This window comes from Mesoplodon densirostris, chromosome 3 (assembly GCF_025265405.1).
Source record: "Mesoplodon densirostris isolate mMesDen1 chromosome 3, mMesDen1 primary haplotype, whole genome shotgun sequence".
NCBI classification, from domain to species: Eukaryota; Metazoa; Chordata; class Mammalia; order Artiodactyla; family Ziphiidae; genus Mesoplodon; species Mesoplodon densirostris.
In genome coordinates, this window is record NC_082663.1 from 148,896,175 (window position 1) to 148,922,529 (window position 26,355).

At 48.8% G+C, this 26,355-nt stretch overlaps 1 protein-coding gene across 1 annotated transcript in view; it reads left to right on the forward strand.

Moving 5' to 3' along the window:
- Positions 1-26,355, forward strand: part of SAFB2 (scaffold attachment factor B2) — a 34,865-nt gene extending 8,510 nt beyond the window's left edge. Inside the window, exons 5-21 of the mRNA XM_060094370.1 lie at positions 684-746; positions 1,609-1,636; positions 2,541-3,051; positions 3,474-3,523; positions 4,053-4,153; positions 9,162-9,311; positions 9,400-9,512; positions 13,533-13,663; positions 14,951-15,042; positions 18,047-18,183; positions 19,599-19,889; positions 20,889-21,029; positions 22,208-22,250; positions 23,590-23,720; positions 25,347-25,459; positions 25,596-25,662; positions 25,952-26,355. Coding sequence (XP_059950353.1) covers positions 684-746; positions 1,609-1,636; positions 2,541-3,051; positions 3,474-3,523; positions 4,053-4,153; positions 9,162-9,311; positions 9,400-9,512; positions 13,533-13,663; positions 14,951-15,042; positions 18,047-18,183; positions 19,599-19,889; positions 20,889-21,029; positions 22,208-22,250; positions 23,590-23,720; positions 25,347-25,459; positions 25,596-25,662; positions 25,952-26,102 — 2,313 coding nt within the window. The 3' untranslated portion in view covers positions 26,103-26,355. The remainder of the gene's footprint in view (positions 1-683; positions 747-1,608; positions 1,637-2,540; positions 3,052-3,473; positions 3,524-4,052; positions 4,154-9,161; positions 9,312-9,399; positions 9,513-13,532; positions 13,664-14,950; positions 15,043-18,046; positions 18,184-19,598; positions 19,890-20,888; positions 21,030-22,207; positions 22,251-23,589; positions 23,721-25,346; positions 25,460-25,595; positions 25,663-25,951) is intronic.

Consider the following 26,355-nt stretch of genomic DNA (forward strand, 5'->3'; position numbering starts at 1 on the left):
CAAAGTTCATTTTCCTTTTGAGTTCAGCTTTGGAAATTCTGCGGCTGGGTGGTGTATGCTGACCACCAGTGTGTGGAAACTGCCTGGGAAATGAATTTGCTCGTTCATTCATTTGGCCAGTGTGGACAGAGCGCCAGCCCTCTGTGAGCCTCTGTCAGAGTTGCTGGTGCCACCTAGTCCTGGAGTGGGCCTGGGGGCCAGGAGGCAGGTGATAAACTGAATACTGTAGCCCCCCCCCAACCCTTACCCATGGATTTGCTTTCTGAGGTTTTAGTTACCCACAGTCAACCGGGTCTAAAAATATTAAATGAAGTAAACAATTCCTAAGTTTTCAGTCGCATACTGTTCTGAGTAGCGTGATGAAACCTTGCGCCATCCTGCCGGGACGGAAATTATCCCTTTGTCCAGTTATCCACGCTATATATGTTACCTGCCTGCCAGTGTAGGAAAAAGCACAGTGTATATGGGGTCTGGTGCTGGCTGAAGTTTTAGACATCCATTGGGGCTTTGGGAGCATATCCCTTGTGGGTAAGGGGGGCCGCTGTGATTCAGCAGTGGGCTTGCAGATGGCGGTAGGCATTGTGCAGGAAATAGACGTGTAGGTGGCCTGGAAACTGGTGAGGTGTAGGCCCTGGCATTCATAATTCTGTCTCCACAAAGCAGTTTTGCATTTTGTCTTTCAGGTAGATGGAGAGGGCTTCGAGAACACTTTGGATGCTTCATCGTTGGACTTCAAAGTGCCTCCGGTAGGTTACTACCTGGTTCTGTGGCTGGAAAGCTGACGCGAGTGGTTAATTTTCCATAGTGGAAAAGAGTGTGGGTGTGTGAACAATTCATTGAGCATCAGTCCTGAGCTGGGTGCTGGGGATAAGAGGTTGAGCCAAATTGTCAGTGTCAGGGTTTGCAGCCTAGTGGGCGTGGTGTTGATGACCAGTGAGTGTAACTAGAAAGTAGAAGTTTGGGTGATTGAGTTACAAAACCGTGAGAGGGCTTCCCAGAGGAAGTCCTATGTGTTCCAGTTGAGGTCTGACAGGCCAGTCGAGGTAGCCAGGTGAAGGGGAAGAAGACTCTGGGGCAGGAGGGGGTGGTGCGTTGTAGGGATGGAGAGCACAGGGTGGGGGTGGGGATGCAGAGACAGGTGGGTCTGGCTGCCAGAGTCCAGGAGCCTTTGTCTTCCGTCCTGGGGGAGTTAGGGAGAGGTTTTCAGCAGCGTGGAGAAGGTCTTTTGTTGACACATTTCAGTTATAAAGAACAGTTCTGCTTTGGGAGAAATATTTTTTTTTTTCAAATCCGGTGTGATGTGTAAAGCAGCGGCCATGTGTGTGACCTCTGCCTGGACCGTGGGAGTCGTTGCCAGCTGCAGAGCCCAACTCCAAGGGGGGAATGGGACGGGCTAATATTACTGCTACCTGTCTGCTTTTGCTGGGGAGAAACCAACACAGTGAGCTTGTCATTGAATTATTGTAGAATGGCATACTTTGTTTTGAGTGGAGAAACTTGTTTGGAACAAGCATTTATTCATACTTGATTGAAAGTTGTATCTGCTAGGGGAATCTGTCCAATTTTTAAAGTGCTTTGTGGATTTTCTTTGTCTTTCCTTTTCAATAGGATATTGAAGAACCTCTATTGGAGCCAGGTACTGATAAGAGAGACACAACAGTTATGGTTTGAAAGTTTTCCCACTGTATTTTTTAAGCTGTCTATATATTTTAAGTTGTTTATGGTGTTGTAAATTATTTTAATGGTGGACAATCCAGATCGTACAAGGATCAGAGATTGGAAACCCATTCATATCACCAGATCTGTGGAAGTACCGTTCTGGTTTCTGGAGGTCAAATACATTTGGTGAGATGTAGTGATTACTTTCATCTCTCTAACCACGTACAGTGGCATTTAAGTAATTCCCCTCAACCCCATGATTCTTCCATGTGTTTCTACACATGAAACAGATCTTGTGATATTTGCTGCAGTCATTTTGATTAATGCAGTTAAGGCAGGATAAAGCGGTGGTCAGGGCACTTATAGCCTGAGAAGTGACTGGATTCCAGAAGAGGAAACAGTTTCTTCATGAAAATTTCCAACATGTTCCCCTTCTGGACTGCGTTTATCTCCTGCCGGCGGAAGTTTCTGGTTTTCCTGTTGGACTGTTCCGTTCAAAGAATTTCAAAGAAATTTGGAAATTGAGCTGTCCTTGAATGGTGATAGCGTTTGATTGAGCACCTTGGACATTGGAAAAATAAGTCGAAGACCCAGACTTGAACAGAAGCATGAAGACTGTCGAGAAGCAGCCACACGGTTGTAGGTGTTTAAACCTGTGGGGCCTTTTCTCTTCCATGTAGCGTAGAGGCTTGCTCTCGCAGGCGGTTGGAGCGCAGGTAGTGTAACCAGTGTAACTTTGTGTACCCGCGGGTTTTCCAATCTCTGTGTAGCTAGCAGTTCTCTTCGTGTTAGTGTGGCAGCCGTGCCAGTTCCACATTTGTGATTGCTTTATTTCCCTGGTAATTAAACCTTGTGCCATTCTATTCCTGTTAAATCCGTAGAAAATGAGAAAATACTCGACATTTTGGGGGAAACTTGTAAATCTGAGCCAGTAAAAGAAGAAGGTTCCGAGCTGGAGCAGCCATTTGCACAGGAAACAAGTAGCGTGGGGCCAGACAGAAAGCTTGCGGAGGAAGAGGACCTTTTTGACAGCGCCCATCCGGAAGAGGGTGATTTAGATTTGGCCAGCGAGTCAACAGCACAAGCTCAGTCGAGCAAGGCAGACACCCTGTTAGCGGTAGTGAAAAGGGAGCCCGTGGAGCAGACAGGCGATGGCGAGAGGACGGACTGTGAGCCTGTAGGGCTAGAGAAGCCAGTTGAGCAGAGTAGTAAAGCCTCAGAGCACACGGAAGCCTGTAGCGAGGAGGCCTCGGAAGCGCCCCCGGAAGCCTCAAGCCCAGACCCCAGGGATAGCAAAGAAGACGTGAAGAAGTTTGCTTTTGAAGCTTGTAATGAAGTCCCTCCGGCTCCTAAAGAGTCCTCAGCCAGTGAGGGCGCTGATCAGAAAATGAGGTTTGTTTTTTCTCAGTTTTAGACCAGACGCTATCTCCTTTTCATTGGTCATTTAATGACACACATAAGCTGTTGTTTCTGCAATTGGCCAGCCAGACTGATGCAATTGTAGTTTACTTCTAAAGTTTTATTTCTCTTTGTGTATTTTTAATGGGTGATTTCAATTCCTTTTGTTTTTCTCAACCTACTCTGGTTGTGCTCTTAAATCGTTAAGTGTTATCTTCAGCTAAATCGAATTGACTTTTAAGAATCTGCCATTGTATTTGGGGGGTCAGATTTCCAGTATAAGCTTGTAAAGGTGCTGTTAAAATTTTATTTCAGACTAATTTTCTGGTAGGTATTCAGTTTTAGCACATATCATACTTTGATTTAGTTGTCTTTTATTTTATTCCTGTACGAGTAACATTAACTTTTGTCTCTAGCTCTTTTAAGGAAGAAAAAGATATAAAGCCAATCATTAAAGATGAAAAAGGTATGATTTAATTTACATGGCAGGGAGCCATCTACGGATCCCTTGTTTTGGGAGGGAGGGGCCTGCAAGTATCCACAATTTGGTTACAGTAGTTGGTTTTATTTTGGATTACTGGAATTAATCATCTAATGGTATCTTGAGAGACTAGTTTTAAAGGTTGATGAGCTTCTGTATTTTATGTCTTTGTTGTGATTATTGCTTATGGAATAGTGAAAGTTCTATTACAGGACAGGTTCACCTGTGGAATAATAGAATTTTAGAAAGTGCTATCTTGGTTGAGAGCTGATCATTGAAACCATTTCAGTTTGTAACTGACGAGACGTGATTATTCCTTGAGTAAGAAAACTCAGTTTCTGTGATCCACATTTTTCGTTTTCTGTCCAGTTTGTTGGCGGTAATTAAATTCTTGACTCAGAGGAGTTGAGACTGGAATTATTTAGGGTTTAAGAGAGGGCTACATCTTAGGAGGAGTGGTCGAGCTTACTGTTATGCCTTGAGGTAAAGCATAATCATCTCCCTCATGCTTTAGGTCGAATCAGCAGTAGTTCTGGAAGGAATCTGTGGGTCAGTGGACTGTCTTCCACAACTCGAGCGACAGATCTGAAGAACCTTTTCAGCAAATATGGAAAGGTACACTCCCCTTGACCTCCTGTCACCGTGCCTTGATTTGGCATTAAAATATAATAAATCTAAGAGTTTAGAAACTTCATACTTGCTGCTGTTAATTGTATTGGTTCTTATTTCTGGGTGGGGGGAAAACAAATAAGAACAAAAACTCCAAGGTGGGGGACCCAGCCAGTGGTGGGTAGTAAGCCTTGTTTCCTGGTTGAGAGTGGATGACAGGCAGAGTAGACAGCTTATAGAATGCTGCTCAGAGAAGGTATGTAAAAGCTACAGTCTACATGTCCCTGCTGTGCTTCCAAGTTTTCTTGAACAAACTATCTTTTAGCCAATAGAAAACTTGAAGCTGGCATGATGAGGTGTTTTCCCTTAACGGTAAGTGAAGAGTTGGTCTCCATGTATCTTCTATCATCTAAAGTATATAGTTTGAGAATTGGAACAGGACAGTGGCTTAAAAATAAATCAACTGGGGACTTCTCTGGTGGTCCAGTGGTTAGGACTCCACGGCTTTCACTGCTGGGGGCGTGGGTTTGATCCCTGGTTGGGAAACTAAGATCCCACAAGCCGCGTGGCCAAAAATAAAGTTAATTAAAAAAAATTTTTTTACTAATATATCTACTGATATATTGGTCACGGGAGCAGGAGGAAAGTAATACAGTTCAGAAGCCTTCCAAGGAACATTTAAGAATGATTCTGTTGTCTTGGAATTAGGTAGTGAAATAGTCTTATCAGAAGCCTTAATGACTGCCCTGGTCTGCTGGGGGCCTGTGGGGAGTGACCCTTGGGAGAGAAGTAGGCGAGGTACCGCTCAGCGGCAGCAAGTTGCAGGGATTCCAGGCAGAGGTTTGGCATCTTTGTCATCCTGGCTGCCCAGGTCATTCCTTTGCTCAGGTCCTTGTTCCCCAAATAAGTGTTAGTGAAGGGGTTAGGGAATGAAGCAGACAGGACCCAGAAGAAGCATTCCAAAGGGTGTAGAACGCTATTAAGCCCAAACCTATTCGCTCACTTATTTAGAATCAGGCACTGATTGTAAAGCCAAAGCAAACAGATACAAGGGCATTGACATCATAGATCTTACATTGGTGGAAGATGGTTTAAGAAATAAATACATAACAATGTGTTATTATAAGTATATTGAAGATTACAGTGTGCCATCAGTGTGTGGTAGGAAGGCCTAATTTAGATTTGGGAAGTAGGTTCAGCAGTCGTCACTGAGGAAGTGACATTTAGGCCAAGGGCTGCGTGATTAGTTTGCCTGGCCCTCGGAGCTGGACCAGAGCAACAGGACCTAGGAAGGCCCCGCAGCGGGACAAGGCTCCGGAAGTGGATGAGCAGACAAAGGCTTCTGTGAGGAGCTTGATAGCAGAGGACAGGAAGCAGGGAAAGGGCACAGACAGGAACATGGGAGCTTTTTGTGGTATCTGCTCTCACTTAGGTTTTATCTGTCATCGGAAGTGATGCCCTTATAAGGATAATGTTTGATGGAAAAGTCAAATGGCCCCATGATTAGCTCAGCCCTCTCGTTGAGGAGAGGGAAGAAGGCAAAGCTTCATCTCTGATATGCGAACTGACATCTGTATCCATCTCAGCAGAGGCTCTGGCCCTGTATGGGGTGCTTTGGACAGATCGGGGCTTTCTTCAGGCAGAAGTGCAAATGTCAAGGTCTGCAGGGATCCTAGGGAGCATGTATCCCCCTCACCATCTCACAGTCGGGTACACTGAGGTCCAGAGAGAGGAGAGCACTTGTTCACGTTGACCCACTGAATTCAGAGGAGGTCACAGCCAGAAGCCATGGCTCCTGTGTCTCAGGCTTTTTGTATATCCCAACCCTCACATCTTTGAATGTCCTCCGGGAACGTTTACACTTAACGGAAGCATTGGTATGGTAGAGTATAAACCTGTGCTCTTGCTCTGTGTTTTGTATCTGTCCTGTTTCTTCTTAGATTCCTTGTACCTGTTTGCTGTTCTTTTTTTTTTTTTTTTTTTTTTTGATAAGGACCATTTTTAGTCTTCCCTGAATTTGTTACTGTATTGTTTCTGTTTTATGTTTTGGTTTTTTGGCTGCAAGGCGTGTGGGATCTTAGCTCCCTGACCAGGGATCGAACACACACACCCTGAATTGGAAGGTGAAGTCTTTTTTTTAAGACATTTAAAATTTTTTTAATGTTTTTTAATTTATTTTTGGCTGTGTTGGGTCTTTGTTGCTGTGCGTGGGCTTTTCTCTAGTTGTGGCAAGTGGGGGCTAGTCTTCATTGTGGTGTGTGGGCTTACTGTGGTGGCTTCTCTTGTTGCAGAGCACAGGCTCTAGGTGCGCAGGCTTCAGTAGTTGCGGCATGCGGGCTTAGTTGCTCCGCGGCTTGTGGAATCTTCTCAGACCAGCAATCGAATCTGTGTCCCCGGCGTTGGCAGGTGAATTCTTAACCACCGAGCCAGCAGGGGAGTCCCTGGAAGGGGAAGTCTTAACCACTGGACTGCCAGGGAAGTCCCTGTTTATCTGCTTGATTTTGCATTGCATAGTTTTTTTTATGATTTGTGCCTTATTAGCTATATCTAGTCTATGTAACTAGTTTCTATTTTAGTTCCTTGAGGTGTAAAGTTGGGTTGTTTATTGGAGATTTTTCTTGTTTCTTGATGTAGGCATTTATTTCTGTGAACTTTCCCCTTAGATTGCTTTTGCTGCATCTCATAAATTTTGGTATGTTGTATTTCCAGGTTCATTTGTCTCGAGGTGTTATTTGGTTCATCACAGTCTATCTCCCAGTTACTTTATACCAGTTCCTAAGTAGTATGAGAGCCTTACAGCAGTGCACTGCCATTTTCTCCTCCAGCCTTTGTGACGTTATCATACGTTTTACTTCTATTTAATAAAGCACACAGTGCATTATTGGCTTTTTTTTGGTGAGTTGTTTTGTTTTTAAAGAAAAGTGGGTTTTTAGTTACTCATGTGTATTTACCATTTTGGGGTGCTCTTTTTTTCCTTTTTGTTTGTCCACGCTCCCCCTGGGTATCATTTTCCTTCCTCCTTAAACATGTCTTGTAGTGCAGCATTGTGGACGGTGAATTCTCAACAGCATATGCATGCCTGAGAAAGCTGTTGTTTTGCCTTTGTCTTGCTGGGTATAGAATTCAGGGTTGGCTGCCTTCCTCCAGGTGGCACAGCCACTCTGCTCCTTCTTGCTTGCGTCCTCTCCAACCAGCCGGCTGTCATTCTCACCTTTGCTCCTTAGTGTCCGTGCGTCTTGTCTTCCTCTGGCTGCCTTCCCGATTTCTCTTTACCACCGGTTAAGTTTGCTGCTGCTGTGCTTTGGTTTCGTTGGCGAAGTTTTTTTCCTGTGCTGCGTGTCTATGAGGACATATTGTTGTTGCTCTGGTTCGTTTTGTTTTTTCTGTCTTTTTTCTCGGTTTCATTTCAAATGGTTTTTCTTACTACATCTTCAAGTTCCCTAATTTTTTCTTTTGTCATGTCTGTTCTCAGGCCCATCTGGTGTAGTCTTTTCCAGAAATTCGGTTTGGGTATTTTTATTTTTTTATTATTTATTTATTTATTTATTTATTTGCGGTACATGGGCCTCCCACTGCTGTGGCCTCTCCCATTGCGGAGCACAGGCTCTGGACGCGCAGGCTCAGCGGCCATGGCTCACGGGCCCAGCCGCTCCGCGGCATGTGGTATCTTCCCGGACCGGGGCACGAACCCGTGTCCCCTGCATCGGCAGGTGGACTCTCAACCACTGCGCCACCAGGGAAGCCTCTGTTTGGGTATTTTTAAACATCTTCCATGTGCTTACCTGACATGCTCAGTTGTTGCTCTGCCTTCTGGAACGTACAGGATACGGCCCTCCTTGTTCACTAGTTCTGTCATTGTGTCATTTCTATTGACTTTGTCCTCTTCTGTGCTAGAGCCCTGTTTTCCTGCTCCTTGGCTAGCTAGCCTTGTTGTCTTTGTTGCCACGTGATAACTTTCACCTTGTTGGGTGCTGGTCCTTCCTGTGTCCCCATAAATGTCTTTGCACGTTTGCTGGGTCACAGTTCAGTCACTTGCTCCTTCTGAGGCTTGTTAAGCTTCACCAGTCAGGCTAGGGCCTTTAGCTCTGGCCAGCTTTGTCCACTCCTGAGGCTGGACCCTTCTGAGTACTCAGCCTCACGTCCCCGGGAATTACAGGCTCTTCCACTCTGGCTGGTGGGGTCACTTCGGTAACAGTGAACCGTTTATGGTCCTGAGTGAGCCCAGGGGATTGTTCCCTCTGCCCGTTACTGGTGGGTGTCTGTCTAGCCTGGGTGGTCACCTCACACAAGTGCACTGTTGTGGGCAGCCCTCTCCTCTGTGGTATTCTGATTGCTTGCTGCCTTCATCTCCTCTGACTCTGAGCTCTGTCTGTTCAGGGATGCTGCCCCTCACTCCCTCCCTGTTGCCGGCTAGAACTTCTAGGTGGTGTGCCAGGGCAGTCATAGGAGACACCCCTCAGGTGTTCCCCCCTTGCAGGGGTCACCATCCTATGCGGCCTGCTGTCTGGTGTCTGAAAACACTTGTTGCCCACATTTCCTCCGGGTTTTTAGTTTCAGGCAGCAGGAGGGTTACTGCTTGGTATTCTGTCCTGGCTGGAAGCGGAAGCCCTCTCTGCATCACGTCAGAGCTGTTCTCAGCCCGGGCCTGCATGAATTGGGGTGCATTTCTGAGTCAGCATCCTCGTAGCTTTCCATGGGAACAGTGGAATTGGAGAAAAAGGTCTGAGTGGGAAGGTCTTTTGATTAATTAACAGGTTGTGGTTAATGAAGTCTAACTGTCTTTAGCTTTTCTTGTTTGTATTTTGTCACTGTGAGAGCTAATCTTAGAAGCAATTGTATTTTGATAGGTCAGGATTTATTAGAACCACTTTAATAACTTGTTACGAAGAACAACAATTTCCAGAGCAGTAAAAACAAGTGGAAATGATTCTGATGATCAGTTAACTGCTAGCAGTGCTTGATACGTAGTGTGGTTATTTGCATGAGAAAATAAGAGTACCCTTTTCTCACAAAGGTTGTTGGAGCCAAAGTGGTGACCAATGCCCGCAGTCCCGGGGCCCGGTGCTACGGGTTTGTCACCATGTCAACGTCCGATGAGGCCACAAAGTGTATCAGCCATCTCCACAGAACTGAGCTTCATGGAAGAATGATCTCTGTTGAGAAGGTAAGGCTGTTTTTGCTGCTGTAACTCACAAAGCTCACAGGCCAGAAGACCTGGTCCCTAACCTGTTTCTGTCTGTGTTGTATTTTAGGCCAAAAACGAACCTGCTGGGAAAAAGCTGTCTGACAGAAAAGAATGTGAAGTGAAGAAGGAAAAATTGTCTAATGTTGACAGACATCATTCTGTGGAGATCAAAGTTGAAAAGTAAAGTGCTTTATTAAAACCTTTCTCTTCAGAGGAGGGCAGGTGGCAGCCACAGGGTCACCAGCTCCTTATTTAAATCTTGGGTGGTTTTTGGCATCTTGCTGCCACTTAGTATTTATGTCCAAGCAAGTTAGTAATCTGTTGAAAAAATAACACAGACTGAAAGACGTTTGAACAACACGGGTTTGAACTGCTCAGGTCCGCTCACACAGGCAGTTTTTTCAGGAGTAAATACTACAGTACTACAGGTGCAGAGTTGGTTGAACCTGCAGGTGTGGAACCGTGGATAGGGAGAGCCGATTATGAAGTTACATGTGGATTTTCGACTGGGGGGGGTCGGCACACCTATCCCCATGCATTTCAAGGGTCAGCTGTGTTTTTACTTCATTCTTGACATTCTGAGCCCTTGCATGACCTCTCAAACCTTGGAATCATTTCCTGGTCCACATTGATCTTTGTGCACTTCTTGTATTTTATCACAGCAACTGCAGAAGCCCAGCTTTGCAAAGACAGTTTCATCCAAAGGAATGTAGCCTGATCTAATGAAACGAGTGACCACAAGCTAGTAGTTCACGTGTTGTCTGGCAGATAGTATTTCTTTGTTTCCCTCAGAAATTTAAAATATCCCAGGACAGTTGTGAGTTCACCCATCCTGGTGTACCTTGGCACCGTAGTTTGGAAACCACAGATCTGAGAGACTATCGTTATAAAGGAGGTGATTTGCATCTTTAATCAAGATGAAAACGGGGACAGATCTTTCAAAGCAAGCATTCCTTATTGATACTTTTACCAAAATTGTAGGTTTATCTTTTTTGAGAAGGTAGACTTTGTTGACGGACTTAACAGGGTGCTATTCTCAGAATGCACAGTTTATGTTGAGTTTGTATTGTCGGCACAGGTTGTTTTCATTTCTAGGTCCACTCCCTAAAAATTGAATCTTGCTGAGAATGTCAGTCTCACAGTAATTCCATTTTTCTGGGTTTTTTTTTTTAATGTAAGAAAATTTATAGTTAAATAAACATGACTATGGGCATTACATTCATAAGTTAAACTTGGTTTTTAAAGATGTACTTATCCATCTTCATTGTAGCCAAATTGGAATTTGTAAACCCAGGAGAAATGCATGTCAGATTAGCTTTTTTGTATTTAGGGGTGAGATCGTAATTTTATCGGCAACTTCTCCAAAGAGACACATCTTGTTGGTAGTGCTAAAAACCTGTACTGGGGGAACATGGGGAGCTATTGGGAGTTCTTGGTATTGTTAGCACCTTGAGATGCATTTCATATGTTGATTTTCTGATCACAAAAGTGAGACATGTTTATGGGGAAAGGGAGGGGATGTAATAACTAGTTAGCGTGTGTGGTTTCCGCAGCCCTGGAACGATGCTGTGAGGTCTGTGCTCTGTGTGGAAGGAGAGACAGCTCAGAAAGGAGCAGCGCCGGGCCTGAGGCGAGCAAGGGGTGGCTACCCCCAGCGCAGGGCTGCTTAACTGGGTGATGAGCTTAAAATGAAACCAAACTGCTTTCAAGTGATTTGTGTAGGAGGCTGAGCATTTTAAAGTTTGTTTTTAATCTTACTCTCTTCAGTGAACACCCTCATTTGACCTTTTGTGGTTTTTTTTTTTTTGGCTGCATTGGGTCTTCCTTGCTGCGTGGCTTTCTCCAGTTGCGGCGAGTGGGGGCTACCCTTCGTTGTGGTGCGTGGGCTTCTCATCGTGGTGGCTTCTCTTATTGCGGAGCACAGGCTCTAGGCGCGCGGGCTTCAGTAGTTGTCGCACGTGGGCTCAGTAGTTATGGCTCACAGGCTCTAGAGCTCAAGGCTCAGTAGTTGTGGCGCACGGGCTTACTTGTTTCCCGGCATGTGGGATCTTCTTGGACCAGGGCTCGAACCTGTGTCCCCTGCATTGGCAGGGGGATTCTTAACCACTGCGCCACTGGGGATGTCCCTGACCTTTCGTTTTTAAGAATTTCTAGGTTTGGTAGTCAGCCTAAGTGACATAGAGAAGCTTTTCCTAAAGAGGTTGCTTGTCTTGGATGAGTTTTTATGTAATTGCCATTTGGAAAGCACACACAGATGTCAAGCATGATCTCACTACCCAGGGCTGACACTTCTGGTATCTATCCCTCTGGTCTTTTTTTCCTACATATATATTTTTTAGAAATTGCTTTTTAGGGAATTCCCTGGCAGTCTAGTGGTTAGGACTCTGTGCTTTCACTGCCGAGGGCCCAGGCTGAAACCCTGGTTGGGGAATTAAGATCCCATAAGCTGCGTGGCACAGCAAAAAAAAAAAAAAGAAAGAAATTGGTTTTTAACTTAATTAGTGTTATCAAGAAGTCCATTTGTGTCTAGGAGGTGCCGTGTGAGTCCAGAACAAGTAGGAAGGGTCTCCCTTCAAGACATTTTGTAAGGCTACTGGGAGGGAGAGGGTGCTGCCCCGGAACAGTGGAAAAGGCACGTCAGAGATGGTTCCTAGGGTTTATTTGCAGTCAGGTAGTGAGCAGAAGCAGTCTCTAATCTGTCAGAAGAGAACCGGGAAATAACAGTGGGCTGTGGTGCAGCAGTCGAAAGGACCCAGATCTGTGCCTGTGTCCACACAGCCCAACCGGCAGGGCATGCAGTGAAAGGCATTGTAGAGCAGCACACGAGGACCATCCCGCTGTGTCAGTCTTCAGAAACCTAGAGCATCACTGTAGGGCGTCATGGTTACGGGAATATGCAAGTGAAGCCAGGAGAGGTGGATCCACATGATTGACAGTAAAGGCACTGGTGGTGGCTGTCACAGGGATGGAGACTGTCACAGGGGTGGCTGTATCTAGAGTGTCTTCTGTTGTAAAGGGAAAGCAGTATGTTACAAACATTTACAGTTTTCAGTTCTGATAGACACCATCAGTTATTATTTTATTTCATTTTGAAATTGAATATTTCTCAAAATAAAGTTGTTTTTTTTTTTTTTTTTTTTTTTTTTGTGGTACGCGGGCCTCTCACCGCTGTGGCCTCTCCCGTTGTGGAGCGCAGGCTCAGTGACCATGGCTCACGGGCCCAGCCGCTCCGCGGCATGTGGGATCCTCCCAGACCGGGGCACGAACCCCTGTCCCCTGCATCGGCAGGCGGACTCTGTCAACTACTGCGCCACCAGGGAAGCCCTAAATACAGTTTTAAAGCTTCATGCTGTGGAAGTTTAGGAGGGAGGAAGTGTGAGCTGAGGGGCATCTGGGAGAGGTTTCCTTGGGCATCCCGAGCTCTGCCTGGGTGGTGGGAGGAGAGGGCAGGTGGTGCTTGTTAGCGGACCCCATAGGGCCTGGCTTTTCCATCCTGGACCCTGGCACGCAATGGGCATTTTTTAAGTGTGGAGTTTAACTGCCGGGGACAAACAGCAGTAGGGAATGTGGGGACACGTTTGAATGGCAGCGACGATTTGTTTGACTGCTTAGCATGAAACTGCCTTCAGTTGAAATGGCACCAGCAGTTTCCATATTTGCTGGCACTTCACATGCCATTTTGCCTCCCCCAAAGCGTGCAGAAATTACCAGGTGTGGTGGGGGGGTGGTCCGGGTGGGGTGTCCAGGGCTTCCTGCAGCAGGCACTGCCCCTCCTTGTACTGTACCTCCATTCTGTTTTATACTCTGCTTTTTGGAAAAAGTGTTTTTCCCTATAAAATTTAAAAGTAATATTCCACACATACAAGATGAAACATTTGAAGTTAGTTTTTAACAAGCTTTCCTGTATAATTGGAGTGTTTCTCATGTCTGCTTCTGGGCCTGTTTACGCACTGGTACATCTGGCATTTTGGGAAGACACCCCACGAGCCTGTAGTTTCATCCGGCATGTTTTTAGATGTGGTAGGTAACTTAAGTGGGAAGGGGCTGTATCTAAAGGGGGTATTATCATTACCACAGTTTTCGAATAATTTTTTCCCTTCAACTGGCAGCGGGCGGGTTTGTTTTGTGTGGAAGTCTGAGTGTGAGCTACTCCTGTGAGAATCTCAGGACCTCAAGTGTGATCACCATGTTTCTAAACAGAACTGTAATTAAGAAGGAAGAGAAGATGGAGAAGAAGGAGGAAAGAAAACCTGAAAACATTAAAAAGGAAGAAAAAGATGAAGATGAGCTGAAACCAGGAGCAGCCAATCGGTCCCGAGTCACCAGATCAGGTGATGAGAGTCTGTGGAGTGTTCACGAGAAGGGAAGAGGTGGCGAGGGCGGCAGGTGGGTTGCATGGAGTGAGGGCCCAGCAGGCTCAGTGCCTTTTGCTGTGCTGTGTGCAGGAAGCTCTTAGAGGACAGAGCCTCCGGTGATGAAACGGCCAAAAGGGGTTTCTCCGCAACATCAGAAATCTGTAGTTTTTCTGGTCGGGATCTGTGTTTATTGGTGGCTCAGTGACCTGGGTGTTGGCTTTTCCTGAGTCTCCGGTAGAATAGAAGGTGGGATTTGCAAGAGCGAGGTGTCCTGGTTCCTGTGACTGATTCCATGCAGTTCTGCAAGTATGTCATCGAGTTTTTCTTGCATTTATGTTAAAACCAGATATAGTAAAAAAAAAAAAAAAAAAGAAGAAGAAGAAAAAAATGTAGAGAAAACTAAAACCTCAGAGCATCTATACCCATTATAAAAGTTTATTGTGCAATGCACCTTCAGGTTTGCATGAGACTCCACAGAAAGTTTTGTGGGGAAAAGTGAAACCAGTGCAATCCCCCACACACACACGCCCTCCACCCCCCTTAAAACAGAAACAACCCAACCATCTGGAACCTTGGAATTTGGTACGGCACATTATAAGTTACATCTCAAGTGTTTGGAGTAATTTACCAGCAGTCTCAAGAGCACTGTATTTTTAAAATGTTCTTCAGTATTGTAAATCTCCCTAAATCAGTAATTGTTCCGGTGGTTAGAGCCTGCTTATTGTTTCATTGAGGGGAAAATCAGTTTGGAAGCCTTTACTGCGGTAGATGAATGAGGGGAGCCCACCTGTCTGGCGGGGCCCTCTGAGTTGGCAGGCCGTGTCTGACTCAGCACAGGGGCCTGGGTTCTGCAGAGCTCTCCAGAACGTGTGGGAGGAATGCACGTCGAAGTGCATGATCCCTGCAGCACTGGGGTTTAGCATGGGGGTGAAGGAGGCCCGAGTGTGGGACGTGTTTGTGCCCTCGTTGCAGAATGCAGTTTAATTCCCGTTTACGCTGTAAGGTGTGAACAGATCACGCCACTTCATTCCAGACGAGCAAAGGCCTGTTGGGGTGCCCTGTCCACCTCAGACCCGCTGTTGCCATGTGGGCGTCACTGACTTCACGTCACAGAGGGGAGAGAGATGGGGCGCCGAGGCTCCAGAGCTTACCAGTAGTCATTGGAGGGCACGTCCAGAGCCCCCGGTTGGCGGGGCTGCTGCCTGCGGTCAGGAGGGGGGGCGGTCAGCATGATTTCATAAGTGGCTGTGTTTTCTCCTGAAGGAAGCAGAGGCATGGAACGAACAGTCGTGATGGATAAATCAAAAGGGGAGCCTGTCATTAGTGTGAAAACCACAAGCAGGTCAAAGGAGAGAGTAAGTATAGCTTCTGCCCTCAAGTCGGGCTGGTTCTGATGGTGGTTTAACAACCACTCTGATTTGCGGTATGAGAACAACGTTGTTTCACCTTTGAAATGTTAAGAAAAAGAACTCAAGGGCCTCCCTGGTGGCGCAGTGGTTGAGAGTCCACCTGCCGATGCAGGGGATACGGGTTCGTGCCCCGGTCTGGGAGGATCCCATATGCCGCGGAACGGCTGGGCCCGTGAGCCATGGCCGCTGGGCCTGCGCGTCCGGAGCCTGTGCTCCGCAGTGGGGGAGGCCACAGCAGTGAGAGGCCTGCATACCGCAAAAAAAAAAAAAAAAAAAAAGGAAAAGAAAAAGAACTCAAAAGGTGTATTAACTATTTAGAGTATACGTACAGGCACGAACTAGGTTCTGAAACTTACTTCAAAACAATACTTAACTGTGTTTGCTCCCCATAAATGTGTTGACCCTTTGCCAGTCCTGTTAGGTTATAGGTTATACTGTTTTCTAGAAGGAGAATTGATTCACAAATTGGATGGAATGGGCAAGACCCAGGGCTTGTCAAGTTGGAAGGCAGGTTCTACTCTTTGGTTAATCTAATAGTACTTTATTTATTTTCTTTAGTTTTTCTAGTCTCCTATTAAATTAACCAAAAAGAAAAGTAGAGTCCACCCTAAAACTGTCTCCCATGTTATCAGAGAATGAGCTCCATTGCTTCTGTGGTCCATGCTGCTGGACAAGCTAGTTGCTTGTCCATTTTGCTTCTTCTACTCTGGAAAACAAAACCCTCTGCATCCAGCTGAAGGTTCTAACTAAAAGGCTAATGAGGAGAGTAGTGCTGTGTTAGTGAGTGCAGAGCTAACAGTATTCATCCAAGAACACTTGTGGTCTTGAGACTTAATTTTGAAATGAACATTTGGGTTCCATAAAGTAGCAGTTCCTAATGCTGTTTTTCCTCTGGGCTATAGGAAAATCATAAAATACAGAGAAATCTAGAGAAGAAAACCCAAAAAGGCCTATAATTTTACCACCCAAATAACTCTGATGTTAAAAAAGTAAGTAATAGCGCAGGCCTGATTAGAACATACACGTAGTATAGAAAGATACAAGATAAGCGAAGCAGAAGCCTGTGCTCTGCATGGGCTCCTCTCAAAGGGCATTACACATGTGGCACACGTGTCTGCACTCAAACACCATGGGGAAAGCGTCTTCCCATAACTTGCCGCTGTACACCTCTTTGTATGTGATGTCTTGGAGAGCTTTGTGTATTGAGACATACAGTTCTGCTTTTTCTACTTAAAAAAAATTTTTTTTTAATGTGAAATAATTACAGATTCACAGGAAATTGAGGCCCAGGAACCCGTCACCTGGTTTCATCCAGTGGTTCCATCTCGTGTAACTGTGTAGCACAGTCGCAGAGCCAGGAGGGTGGCATAGGGGGTGTGAACAGTGCTAGGACATTTTGTCACCCGTGTAGATTTGTGTCCCTTCACCACAATCCAGATGCAGAACTAGTCCATCAGCACAAAGACCTCCTCCTTGGTATCCCTTTATTGTCACACCCAGCCCACCAGCCCATCCCCAGTGCTGGGAAACCTCTAACCTGTCTTACATCACCAGCATGTTGTCGTTGTGAGGAAGTGTATAAATGGAATCATGCAACCGTGACCTTGAGATGGGCCTTTTCCCTCAGCGTGATGTCCCTGAAATCCATCCAGGTGGTGGTGTGTGTACTTTTCTTTGTAAAGCTTGTATCATTCAGCTTATGGATGCACCTTGATCATTTTTAACCAGTCCCCTGGTGACGGACACTTGGCTGTTTCCACATCCCCTATTGAAAATGGCTGCAGTGCAACATTTGCGTGCACGCCTCTTGGCAGTGCTGGTCCAAAGCCGCCAGGACGTTGTTCGTTGTGGTAGATACGATCAGAGTGCCCTTCAGCAAGGTTATGGAGGATACTTAGGTTCACTGAGTGTGTAGCGTGTGCTGGGCCGCTAGGAAGTGGCCGAGGCTAGGCTGTGAACTTGGAGTCGGATTCGGCACCTCCATTGCCATGCTGGCCTCCCCAGAAGATCACATCCGTACCTCGGAACATAGGGCATTTGCCCTTCCTCACTCCAGCCTGCAGTGTATGTGATCATACTCTCAACTCTGCCCATCTTGAGGGTAATGGCGATGTTTCGGGTTGCAGATCTGTCCCTGTAATGAGGGTGTCCTCTGTGTCCCCCTCCTTTGCCTATCTTTCTTTTGGATTGCTTTGTCTTTCATTGATGTTTTTGCCCCTTAGTGAGCAAATTAAGAAAATAAGCTGAGGAGCTTTTTAATAATATCTCCCAGGCCCCCCTTCCCTGGAGATTCTGAGTTGGCGGGTCTGCAGGAGGCCCTGGGTTCTGAGCTACTGGGAGAGTCTGCTTGTGGCCCGTTTGGGAGTCCCAGCCTTTGACAGCCTCAGAAATGGGTATTGGCTGTCAGTGTTTCCTGCCTCCTCCCAGAAATGGAAGAGCATAGAAGTTGCCCACTGGTACTTTCTACCTTACTGGCAGTGCTGTTTTACATTCAACTGCCTTTGGCTTGCTCTGTTTTGAGGCCACCTGCCTGAGGCCTGAGCCAATAGCTGAGAAGTGAAAAACGCAGCCCCTCCTCCAGCTGTCTGTCTAGACAGCTGCTTCCACAGCTTTCCCAGTGAACGAAGGGGTTGCTGCGGGCATCGAGTGCACGTGCCCCGTGCCTCTGGGGAGCCTCGTTTTGCTTTAGATAATGCAGAGCCTTGGCTCTGCTGCTGCAGAAAAACTGCTGAGGTTTCACCCCACCTCTTCTCTTCCATTAATGCCCTTTGAAAGCAAGACTCTAGCAGCATAACTCAGATGGCGGTGTGAGGCAGCCTGTGCTGGGGCCTCCCTGTAAACCACATGGGATTGAAGGATCTTAGTCTAGTCCAGATGTGCATACTCCACTTGCGTCGTGCATCTGTTGTCAGCATTTTCCTAACATTAATAAACCAATTTTGGTAAACAGAGCTCAAAGAGTCAGGATCGCAAATCGGAAAGCAAAGAGAAGAGAGACATCTTGTCCTTTGACAAAATCAAAGAGCAAAGGGAACGAGAGCGCCAGAGGCAGCGGGAACGGGAAATCCGAGAGACAGAGAGGCGGCGGTGAGTGGGGGCCGAGTGAGGCCGGCGGGTCCGTGGTCTCCTCTTGGGAGGATTGCTCTTCCTCCCAAGCGAGTCGCCTGTGTGGCTGTGGCTCACTGGCCTCCTAGTGTGTTTCCTCTGAGACCGAAAGGCGGGGGCATTCACACTGGCCCATGGTAGTCCCGTGACATTTCATCAGAGCCCGTTTCTGCTCAGCAGCATCTCCTCTGGCTGAAGTTGCACCCTGGACCAGGTAGCAAGCAGGCCCACGCTGCGTGTGGCTTTAGGTAGAAGGCTCTCCAGGGTTGAGGCCTCAGTTTTCGCTGCCAAACCCTTCCACGTGAATTAGATCAACATGGCAGCCCAGGAAGGCTGGCCTGTTAGAGCTGTGATTCACATCTTCGCTCCTGAGACGGCTGCGTTTCGTGGCGTTTTCAGGCAGCAGCGGTCCCACAGCAATTCTGTGCCCCTTTGCCGAGGAGATGGTTTGTTGAAGCAGGCCTGTCATTTCCATTCTCGCTTTCTGCCATTTCACACCAGGTTGTCTAGAGCTCCCTCGTCATTTTCCCTCAAACATTACCCAGTGAAGTTGTGATGCTGCAGTGTTTGAGAAACTTTCTTGAGCTGAAGCACATCATGTAGAAACTTCTCCAGTTTGCTTTTCCAAAACAGTGTGATTTCAGCCTCTGCATATGGGGTTTAGCAAGTAAAAGTTTCTTGATCTATTTGGAGATGTTTTGCTTCCAGCTGGCTTGCCCTTGGTTTGGACCCTTCCCAGGCACCATGGGAGGGTGTGAAGAGAGCAGGACAGGGTTCCTCAGTCCCCGCTCAGCTCCCGGTGTGCAGTGGCTGATAAATGAGACCTTGTCCCCTTCGCTGGTGACTGGCCTTCTCCTGTCCCCACACCTTCTTAGGTCTCTTCAAAATGACGTGCTCATTAAAAATACAGCCTTGTAGAGGGGAGGGGTAACAAAAAAACAGTGTTGATTGTCCCTCTTCAGGGAAAGCTACTATCATCCGTGACTCCAGGGTTTTCTCTGTGCCCAGCAGTTTCAGAGTAGCAATTATCCTTTGCTTTTCTTACTTTCCTGACCTTTATTTAGCTATGGCTTTGTTTTGGTGCTCTTTGAGCCAAGTCCTCCTGGTCTGGACCTGAGGCTCTGTGTCTGCTCGTCATCACCCCCTCCCTCCCAGCTCACCCCAGCTTTGCTGTTTGGAGAAAGGGGAAGTGTGGAGATTGGGGTTTCTGGCCGATCGAGCAGCTTAGGGAGCCGGGTAGTGCCTGCCGCCTAGTAGCTGGCGGGGGGCAGCCAGGCCCGGGGTGAGCCAATTCCTATCGGGAGCTGGAAGGTTCCAGGCTCCTTCGGAGGACGACGTCTTGATGACCGGGTGCCACCACGTCGGGACGTCAGGGCGGCCTTCCTGTGTTCCCCCAGAGAGCGTGAGCAGCGTGAGAGGGAGCAGCGCCTCGACGCCCTCCACGAGGGGAAGGAGAAGGCTCGGCTGCAGCGCGAGCGCCTGCAGCTCGAGCGCCAGCGGCAGCGATTAGAGCGGGAGCGGCTGGAACGGGAGCGGCTGGAACGGGAGCGCGAGCGCGTGGAGCGGGAGCGCCGGAAGGAGCAGGAGCGCATCCAGCGGGAGCGCGAGGAGCTGCGGCACCAGCAGGAGCAGCTGCGCTACGAGCAGGAGCGGCGGTCGGTGCTCAGGAGGCCCTACGACGTCGGGCGGTACGGCCCCTGGCCCGGGGCAGGGGGACGGGGCGCTTACCTTGACATTGAGAGAGCCACCCCGCTCCTGTCCACCTCAGCGTAGGGAGTCGGAGGTGTTTCAGACAGAATCTGGGCCTCTGGACGCTTGGGCAGGGCTCCTTGCTGCCACCTCTGTGGCCAGTGCAGCGTTTTTTCCCCACCCGAGTTATTCTCCAGAGAATCTTGATTGTTGCCACTTGCCGAAGGGTTTGTGATGCTTTCACCTAGGCCGTCCCGTTATTCGCACTGTGGTTCCTGGTAGAGCATGACCACTGTCTAGTGGGTAGGAGACAACCAAGCATGCGTTATGCCACATTCACTGCCATCTCCGCCAGGCTCTTGTGTCCTCCTAGAGGGAGAGGCACAGAGTTGGGTGCTGTGGAAAAGGAGATTGCCTTCCTACTCAGAAAGTAGGTTTATTGCTCTCCAGCTTCTCTGAGCGGCTTAATTGACGGTCACCCATCACCCCACCACCCGTGAGCCTAATTTTCTGGTAAAAATCAGGAAGAAGATAATTGGCTACCATCCCGAGTTGTATGTAGTTTGCCATCACCCGATCTAATTCCCTTCGTTTCTGCAGAAGCTCAGAGGGAGGTTCAGGTTAGCATAGCAGACGAGGAGGTGAGAACGTGGTGACTCGGAACCTCATTCCAGGAGAATCAAAGATTTCATTGCACTTGCATCTGAGCTCATGTGGGGATCAAGGTATTAACAGCCTTGTGACACAATTAGCTCACAGCAGTTCTTTTTTCAGGATTGTCAGATGAGAATGCCAGTATGCCTTTTGGCAGTTTGGGGGATTTTAATTTATCAAATCAAAGCGATAATGATTGAATGTTTAGAGATTAGCCCTGCGGGACATTTTAAATGATACTGGGTCTGGAGCGAGAGCTCCCCTCCCCACTTCTGCCCTCTTTCTTTTTACCCTCATTCTCTTTCATAAATGAAATTTGCATTCTTTTTAAAATAAAAAAACAGGCGAGATGATGCCTATTGGCCAGAGGGAAAGCGCATGGCCATGGAGGACAGATACCGCCCAGACTTCCCTCGGCCCGATCACCGTTTCCATGACTTTGACCACCGTGACCGGGGCCAGTACCAGGAGCACGTGGCCGACAGGTCAGTGCCCCGCCCCACTTCTACAGCAGGGATCCGTCTCCATCTGTTCTCTTAATGTCTGGTGCACTCGTGAGGTTCTTAGTGGGTGCCTCTGACCCCGTCACACATGGCATTTAGAAACAGACCTTGAGCAGGACGTTGGGATCGGTGGTCATGTACGGCATCCTGGCTTTGTCTAGGGGGAAGGCACCTCGGAGCACGTTTCATGCACTGTCCTCTTAGGACAGACGGGCCCTGGGCAGGACCTGAACCTTGGCTTCCCCTGTGCTCAGCTCTCTTGGGGGTGGCCTCGGGCTCTGGGTTTCACAGCTCCCTGGGGTGTCTCCACGGCCACACTTCCTCCCTGTCCCTCCCACCGGCACAAGCTGCTCTGGAGCACGGGGCTTTGAGGAGGGTGTGGCCCTGCCTCCTTGTTCACACAGATGAGAAAGCAGTTTAGAGAAAGGCTGTGACTCGCCTGAGCCATCTGCAGGGGTCACTGACTGGCATGGGGTCGTGCCAGCCCACATGAAGAGAGCTGACTGCAGAACGTGGCAGAGGTCCTGTTAGGCCTGCTTTGTGTTTCGAGGGTCTGGGTGGGTTATTTTTTTTGCCAGTGCCTTTTTAATGAAGACTGTATTTCGTTTTTTAGAAAAGCAGCCCTTGATTTTTCCAGTTTAAGAATTCTCTCTTTAGGTTTCTCATCATGCTTCCCTGAGCTGCATATCCTTGAGCCAGTTTCTCCGCTAATCAGCTCTGGGAAGGAAAAGCAGGGAAAGACAGGCTGAGAAGCCGCTCGTTTAATTAATTATGGCTGGAATTGGTTTCAGATGTGGCGTGAGTCGTGTGTTGGGTCAGACTAGAGGTTAGGGACCTGCCGAGGCTTTCTTATTATCTGACTTGTCATCAGGCCACAGATAAAATTATAGGCATTAGCTTCATGGTGTGGGTCTCTACTTCTGAGACCCCTCTAAGGGATTTTAGTTCAGTAAAACCTTCGTTCCCACCTTCTTAGGATCCCACTTCACTCCTACTCCCAGAGAAAGCTGCGAGGCAGTTTTTTTTCAGGCCAGTAAATTACAGTTCTCATGTGGTAAAAGGGGATAAATACTCCAATTGTGGACCTCTTCTGTGTGGTCTGCAGCAGTGTTGTGTAGAGCCATCAGCTGCCTTTGGAATGAGACGTTTCTTTTTTGCAGGAGGGAAGGTTCAAGGTCAGTGATGGGAGAGCGAGATGGGCAGGTGAGTAAAAGCCAGATAGCAGGCCAGGGGCGTGCCTGCTTCTGTGGGGTGGGCGGGGCGTGGAGATGTCAGTTCTGGCCGGTGAGTAGATGTGCACAGAAATGATTAGTGAGTCTGCGTTTTGTATTTATTTATTTAATTAATTAATTTTATTTTTTGTCTGCATTGCGTTTTTATTGCTGCAAAGTAGCGGGGGCTACTCTTCATTGCGGTGCACAGGCTTCTCATTGTGGTGGCTTCTCTTGTTGTGGAGCATGGGCTCTAGGCGTGTGGGCTTCAGTAGTTATGGTGCATGGGCTCAGTAGCTGTGGCTCGCAGGCTCTAGAACGCAGGCTCAGTAGTTGTGGCACACAGGCTTAGTTGCTCCGCGGCATGTGGGATCTTCCCGGACCAGGGCCCGAACCCGTGTCCCATGCGTTAGGCAGATTCTTAACCACTCCGCCACTAGGGAAGTCTTGAGTCTGGAGTCTGTGTTTTTTAAATAGGTAGGGCTTGTTTTTCGTTTTATTCAGTAGAAACTAATTGAAGAGATACTTGGTTGCCTATGTGTTTGGAGTGCCTTCGCGTCTAGGCACTGTGGGATGCCCCAGCGGGGGGTTAGCGGCCTGGTAGGGGGTCATTTAGGTCATGTTTTGGGGCATTCCTCTGTGTCGGGTACTGGGATGGGTCCCCGTGTCTGATAGTCTGCAGGTTCCCTGTGAGAGCTGCCTAGGGTGTCAGCTCAGAGAAGAGAGGAGGCCTCCACGAGAAAGGTGGGGGATGGCATCAGAATCATGGCTTTTTAAAACAGGGGTGTGGGTTTTGAGAGAGTGCTGTATTCTCTCTTGCTCCCCAGCTGTGCTGGCTTCCTGAGCACTGACTTTGTTGGCCAGGGGTACTAAGCCGTTCCTGCCTTCAGTACTTGCCTCCAGGCCTCCACAGTACTATGAGCAGAGAGGGCTCTGAGGGCACTGGCCTGCCCTAGGGGTGTGGGGAGGGCCCTCCTGTCTCCAGCAAGGAGCAGGTGCCCTGACTCTTCAGGGAAGGCGGGTCTGAGTGACTCTTCTCAGTGGACCCTGAAGCATGGGGCTCTCCATGCTCCTAGGTGGGAGGGCCCGCTGCTGGCCCTTCATGTGGCACCAGTGATGGAGCTTTAGCGGCGCTCTGGGTTCTCAAGGAGGGGGTCAGGAAGTGTCCGAAGGGGCCTGGGCAGGTCCTCGTGGGTGGCTGGGGTGCTGAGCCACACCCCAACACGCTGAGGCAGGGTCTGCAGGTTGCCGAGACCCAGAAGGTAGGCCTGCCGCGAGCTTGTCTGGGAGCCATGTGACTGGAGTCGCCCTGTCCCTCTTGTGCCTTCCAGCACTACTCAGACGACCGCCACGGCCACGGAGGACCACCAGAGCGCCATGGCCGCGATTCCCGAGATGGCTGGGGTGGCTACGGTTCCGACAAGAGGATGAGCGAGGGCCGGGGGCTGCCTCCTCCCCCCAGGTTAGCGGGCAGGCCACAGAGGGGCTGGGCATCACTGTCCTCGCCGGGTGACGGGTTGGCTTCTCTGAAAGTGAACCGGGCGTGTGTACCTGCCAGGTCGCCTGGAACAGCCCCTCCTGGCCCTGTGTGAGCCCTGCCTGCTGAAGGCAGCAGCCCTGAAGCCGTCTAAGGCTTGTCCCCATCAGTAGTAGAGAAGCTTTACCCCACCCCAGCCCCGAAGTTGTCTTCAGGTGTTTGTAAGACCGGTGTCACGGCTACCACAAGTTTCTACTGCACCTCTGGGTGGGTTTTCGGGTGTTGATCAAAGACTGGAGTGCCAGTGTGACAGATGAGAGTGTTCTTTCCTGAGCGACCTACTTAGCACTGGGTCCTTTCATGTCGTTTAGTCCTATTTGCGTTAAATTTAAACGGGCGAGCTCCTGCACTGACAACAGGCTGCGCTGTGCAGCGTCACCATGTGACTGGGGGGCTGTCACCTGAGACAGGCGTTGCACGCAGCGAGGTGCACTCACCCTTGCAGACAGGTGTGGGGGGTCTGCTGGCTTCCTGGTCCTGGGCCTCGAGTGGTGGTCACCGGCGGGCAGTGCCCTCGTCCTTCCACACCCAGCCTGGGGCCGGGAGGCTTTCCTGTAGGCCTCCAGGGGCTGTTGGCACCTGCACGTGGGTACCGTGTTTGGATTTTCATCTCCCAGGGTTTCTGTCTGAAACCGTTTTTAAACAGCTTTTTTGAGATACAATTCACATGCTGTGCAGTTCACTCATTTAAAGTGTGCAATTTGATGGCTTTCAGTTAACTCATGGAGTTGTGCATCCATCACCACAATCCATTTCAGAGCATTTCCATCACCCCCAAAAGAAACCCCCATTAGCAGTCACTCCCCATCCCCCTGGCAACCACTAACCCACTTTCTTTCCCTGTGGATTTGCCTGTTCTGGATGTTTCACATGAGTTGGAATCACACAGTGTGTTGTGTTGCCTTTTATGTCTGGCTTCGCTCACTGAGCATTGTGTTCTCAAGGTGCATCCTTGTTGTAGTGTCAGGGCTTCATTCCTTTTCAAGGCTGATTAATATTCCAGTATGTGGATGGACCACGTTTTGTTTATCCATTCATTAGTTGATGGACACTTGGTGGTTTCCACTTCGGGGCTGTTACGGAATCATGCTGCTACGAACATTGGTGTACGAGTTTTCGTGTAAACGCATGTTTACCGGTCTCTTGGTTAGACACCTCGGAGTGGAATCTCTGGGTCATAAGGTCGCTCTGTGTTTAAGCTTTTAAGGAGCCACTACACTGTTCTCCAACGAGGCTGCACCCTTTTACATTCCCACCAGCCCAGTGTGAGAATCCCTGTTTCTGCACACCTTCACCAACACTCATCCTTGTCTTTTAGATAATAGCCGTCCTAATGAGGGTGAGGTGGTTGTGACGGTAGCTGTGCTGAACACCTACTCGTGTGCTTACTGGCCGAGTGTGTATCTTTGGGGAAGTGTCTGTTGCCCTTCTTTGCCCACTTCTCTCAGAAACCCTTGACAGTGGGGCATGAGCCCCCAGAGCCCCCATGTCACAGCCTCACATTAGAGGCACAGTGGGACCATTGTGTATCTGCCTTTCGTTTTGGCAAAGGGGTGGCCGTGACTGGGCGGAGCACAGCCAGAGGCTGGAGGAGCATCAGGAGCGCGCCTGGCCGGGCACAGTGGACGCGGGCACGGCGGGCCGGGAGCACTTGCGGTGGCAAGGTATGGGTTCACTCATGCCTGCGGGTCGGGAGGGCCTCCTGTGGAGGGACAGCCACAGTCCCAGCATGCTCCAGAGGGCCAGCTTTTCCAGGGCTTCCAAGAAGGGAGTGTTTGCAGACTCTTTCTTCTCTTCCAGGTGGTGAGAGGGGCCTGTCTGGGCCCTCGGGGCCAGGGCATGTGGCAAGTCGGGGTGGAATATCGGGGTAAGAAGTACTGTCCGCGGATAAAATTGATTTGTTCCCAGTTCTCACTTCCTCTCCCTTTTTGCATGCTTGATCCACTTTCGGGGTCGAATGCTTTGAGAACAAACCCCCAAAGCAGCTCTTGGCAACTTATGCAGCTAATGCTCTTCCCCGGAATGCAACCCGTGGTTATGATTTTCCTCACCTGGAAAAAGCCAAGGGGCTCTAAAGGCCACAGAGCCCTATGCTGCAACGTGACACAGTGAGAACACAGGTGCTTCTGGGGCCAAACGTGTGCCTTTGTTCCTAGGCGAGGCGGCTTTGCACATGGCGGGCACGCCCATGCTCACGTGGTGCCCTCCGGAGGCCTCGAGGGTGGAGGAGTGGCCGGCCAGGACCGGGGCAGCAGAGGCCCGCCCCCCGCCCCCCACCCATACCCCCACTTCACCCGCCGCTACTAGAGCCCACCCACCCCGCGTGTCCTGGTAGGCAGGCAGACGTACTGTCGAGTCTCTTAGCCAGAGTTACCTTGAACTTGTGGAGTCTTTTAAGAAACAGAAACAAATCCTGCCACCGTGTTGTAGCTTAATACAATGTGAACCCACTTTTTTTTTCTTTTTTTTTAATAAATGTGTTCTTGTTCTGCCATTTGTAAAACAAGGTTTCTGTTAACGAGGCATTCCATTTTCCGTTAATAAAAGTTTATGGTTCGCA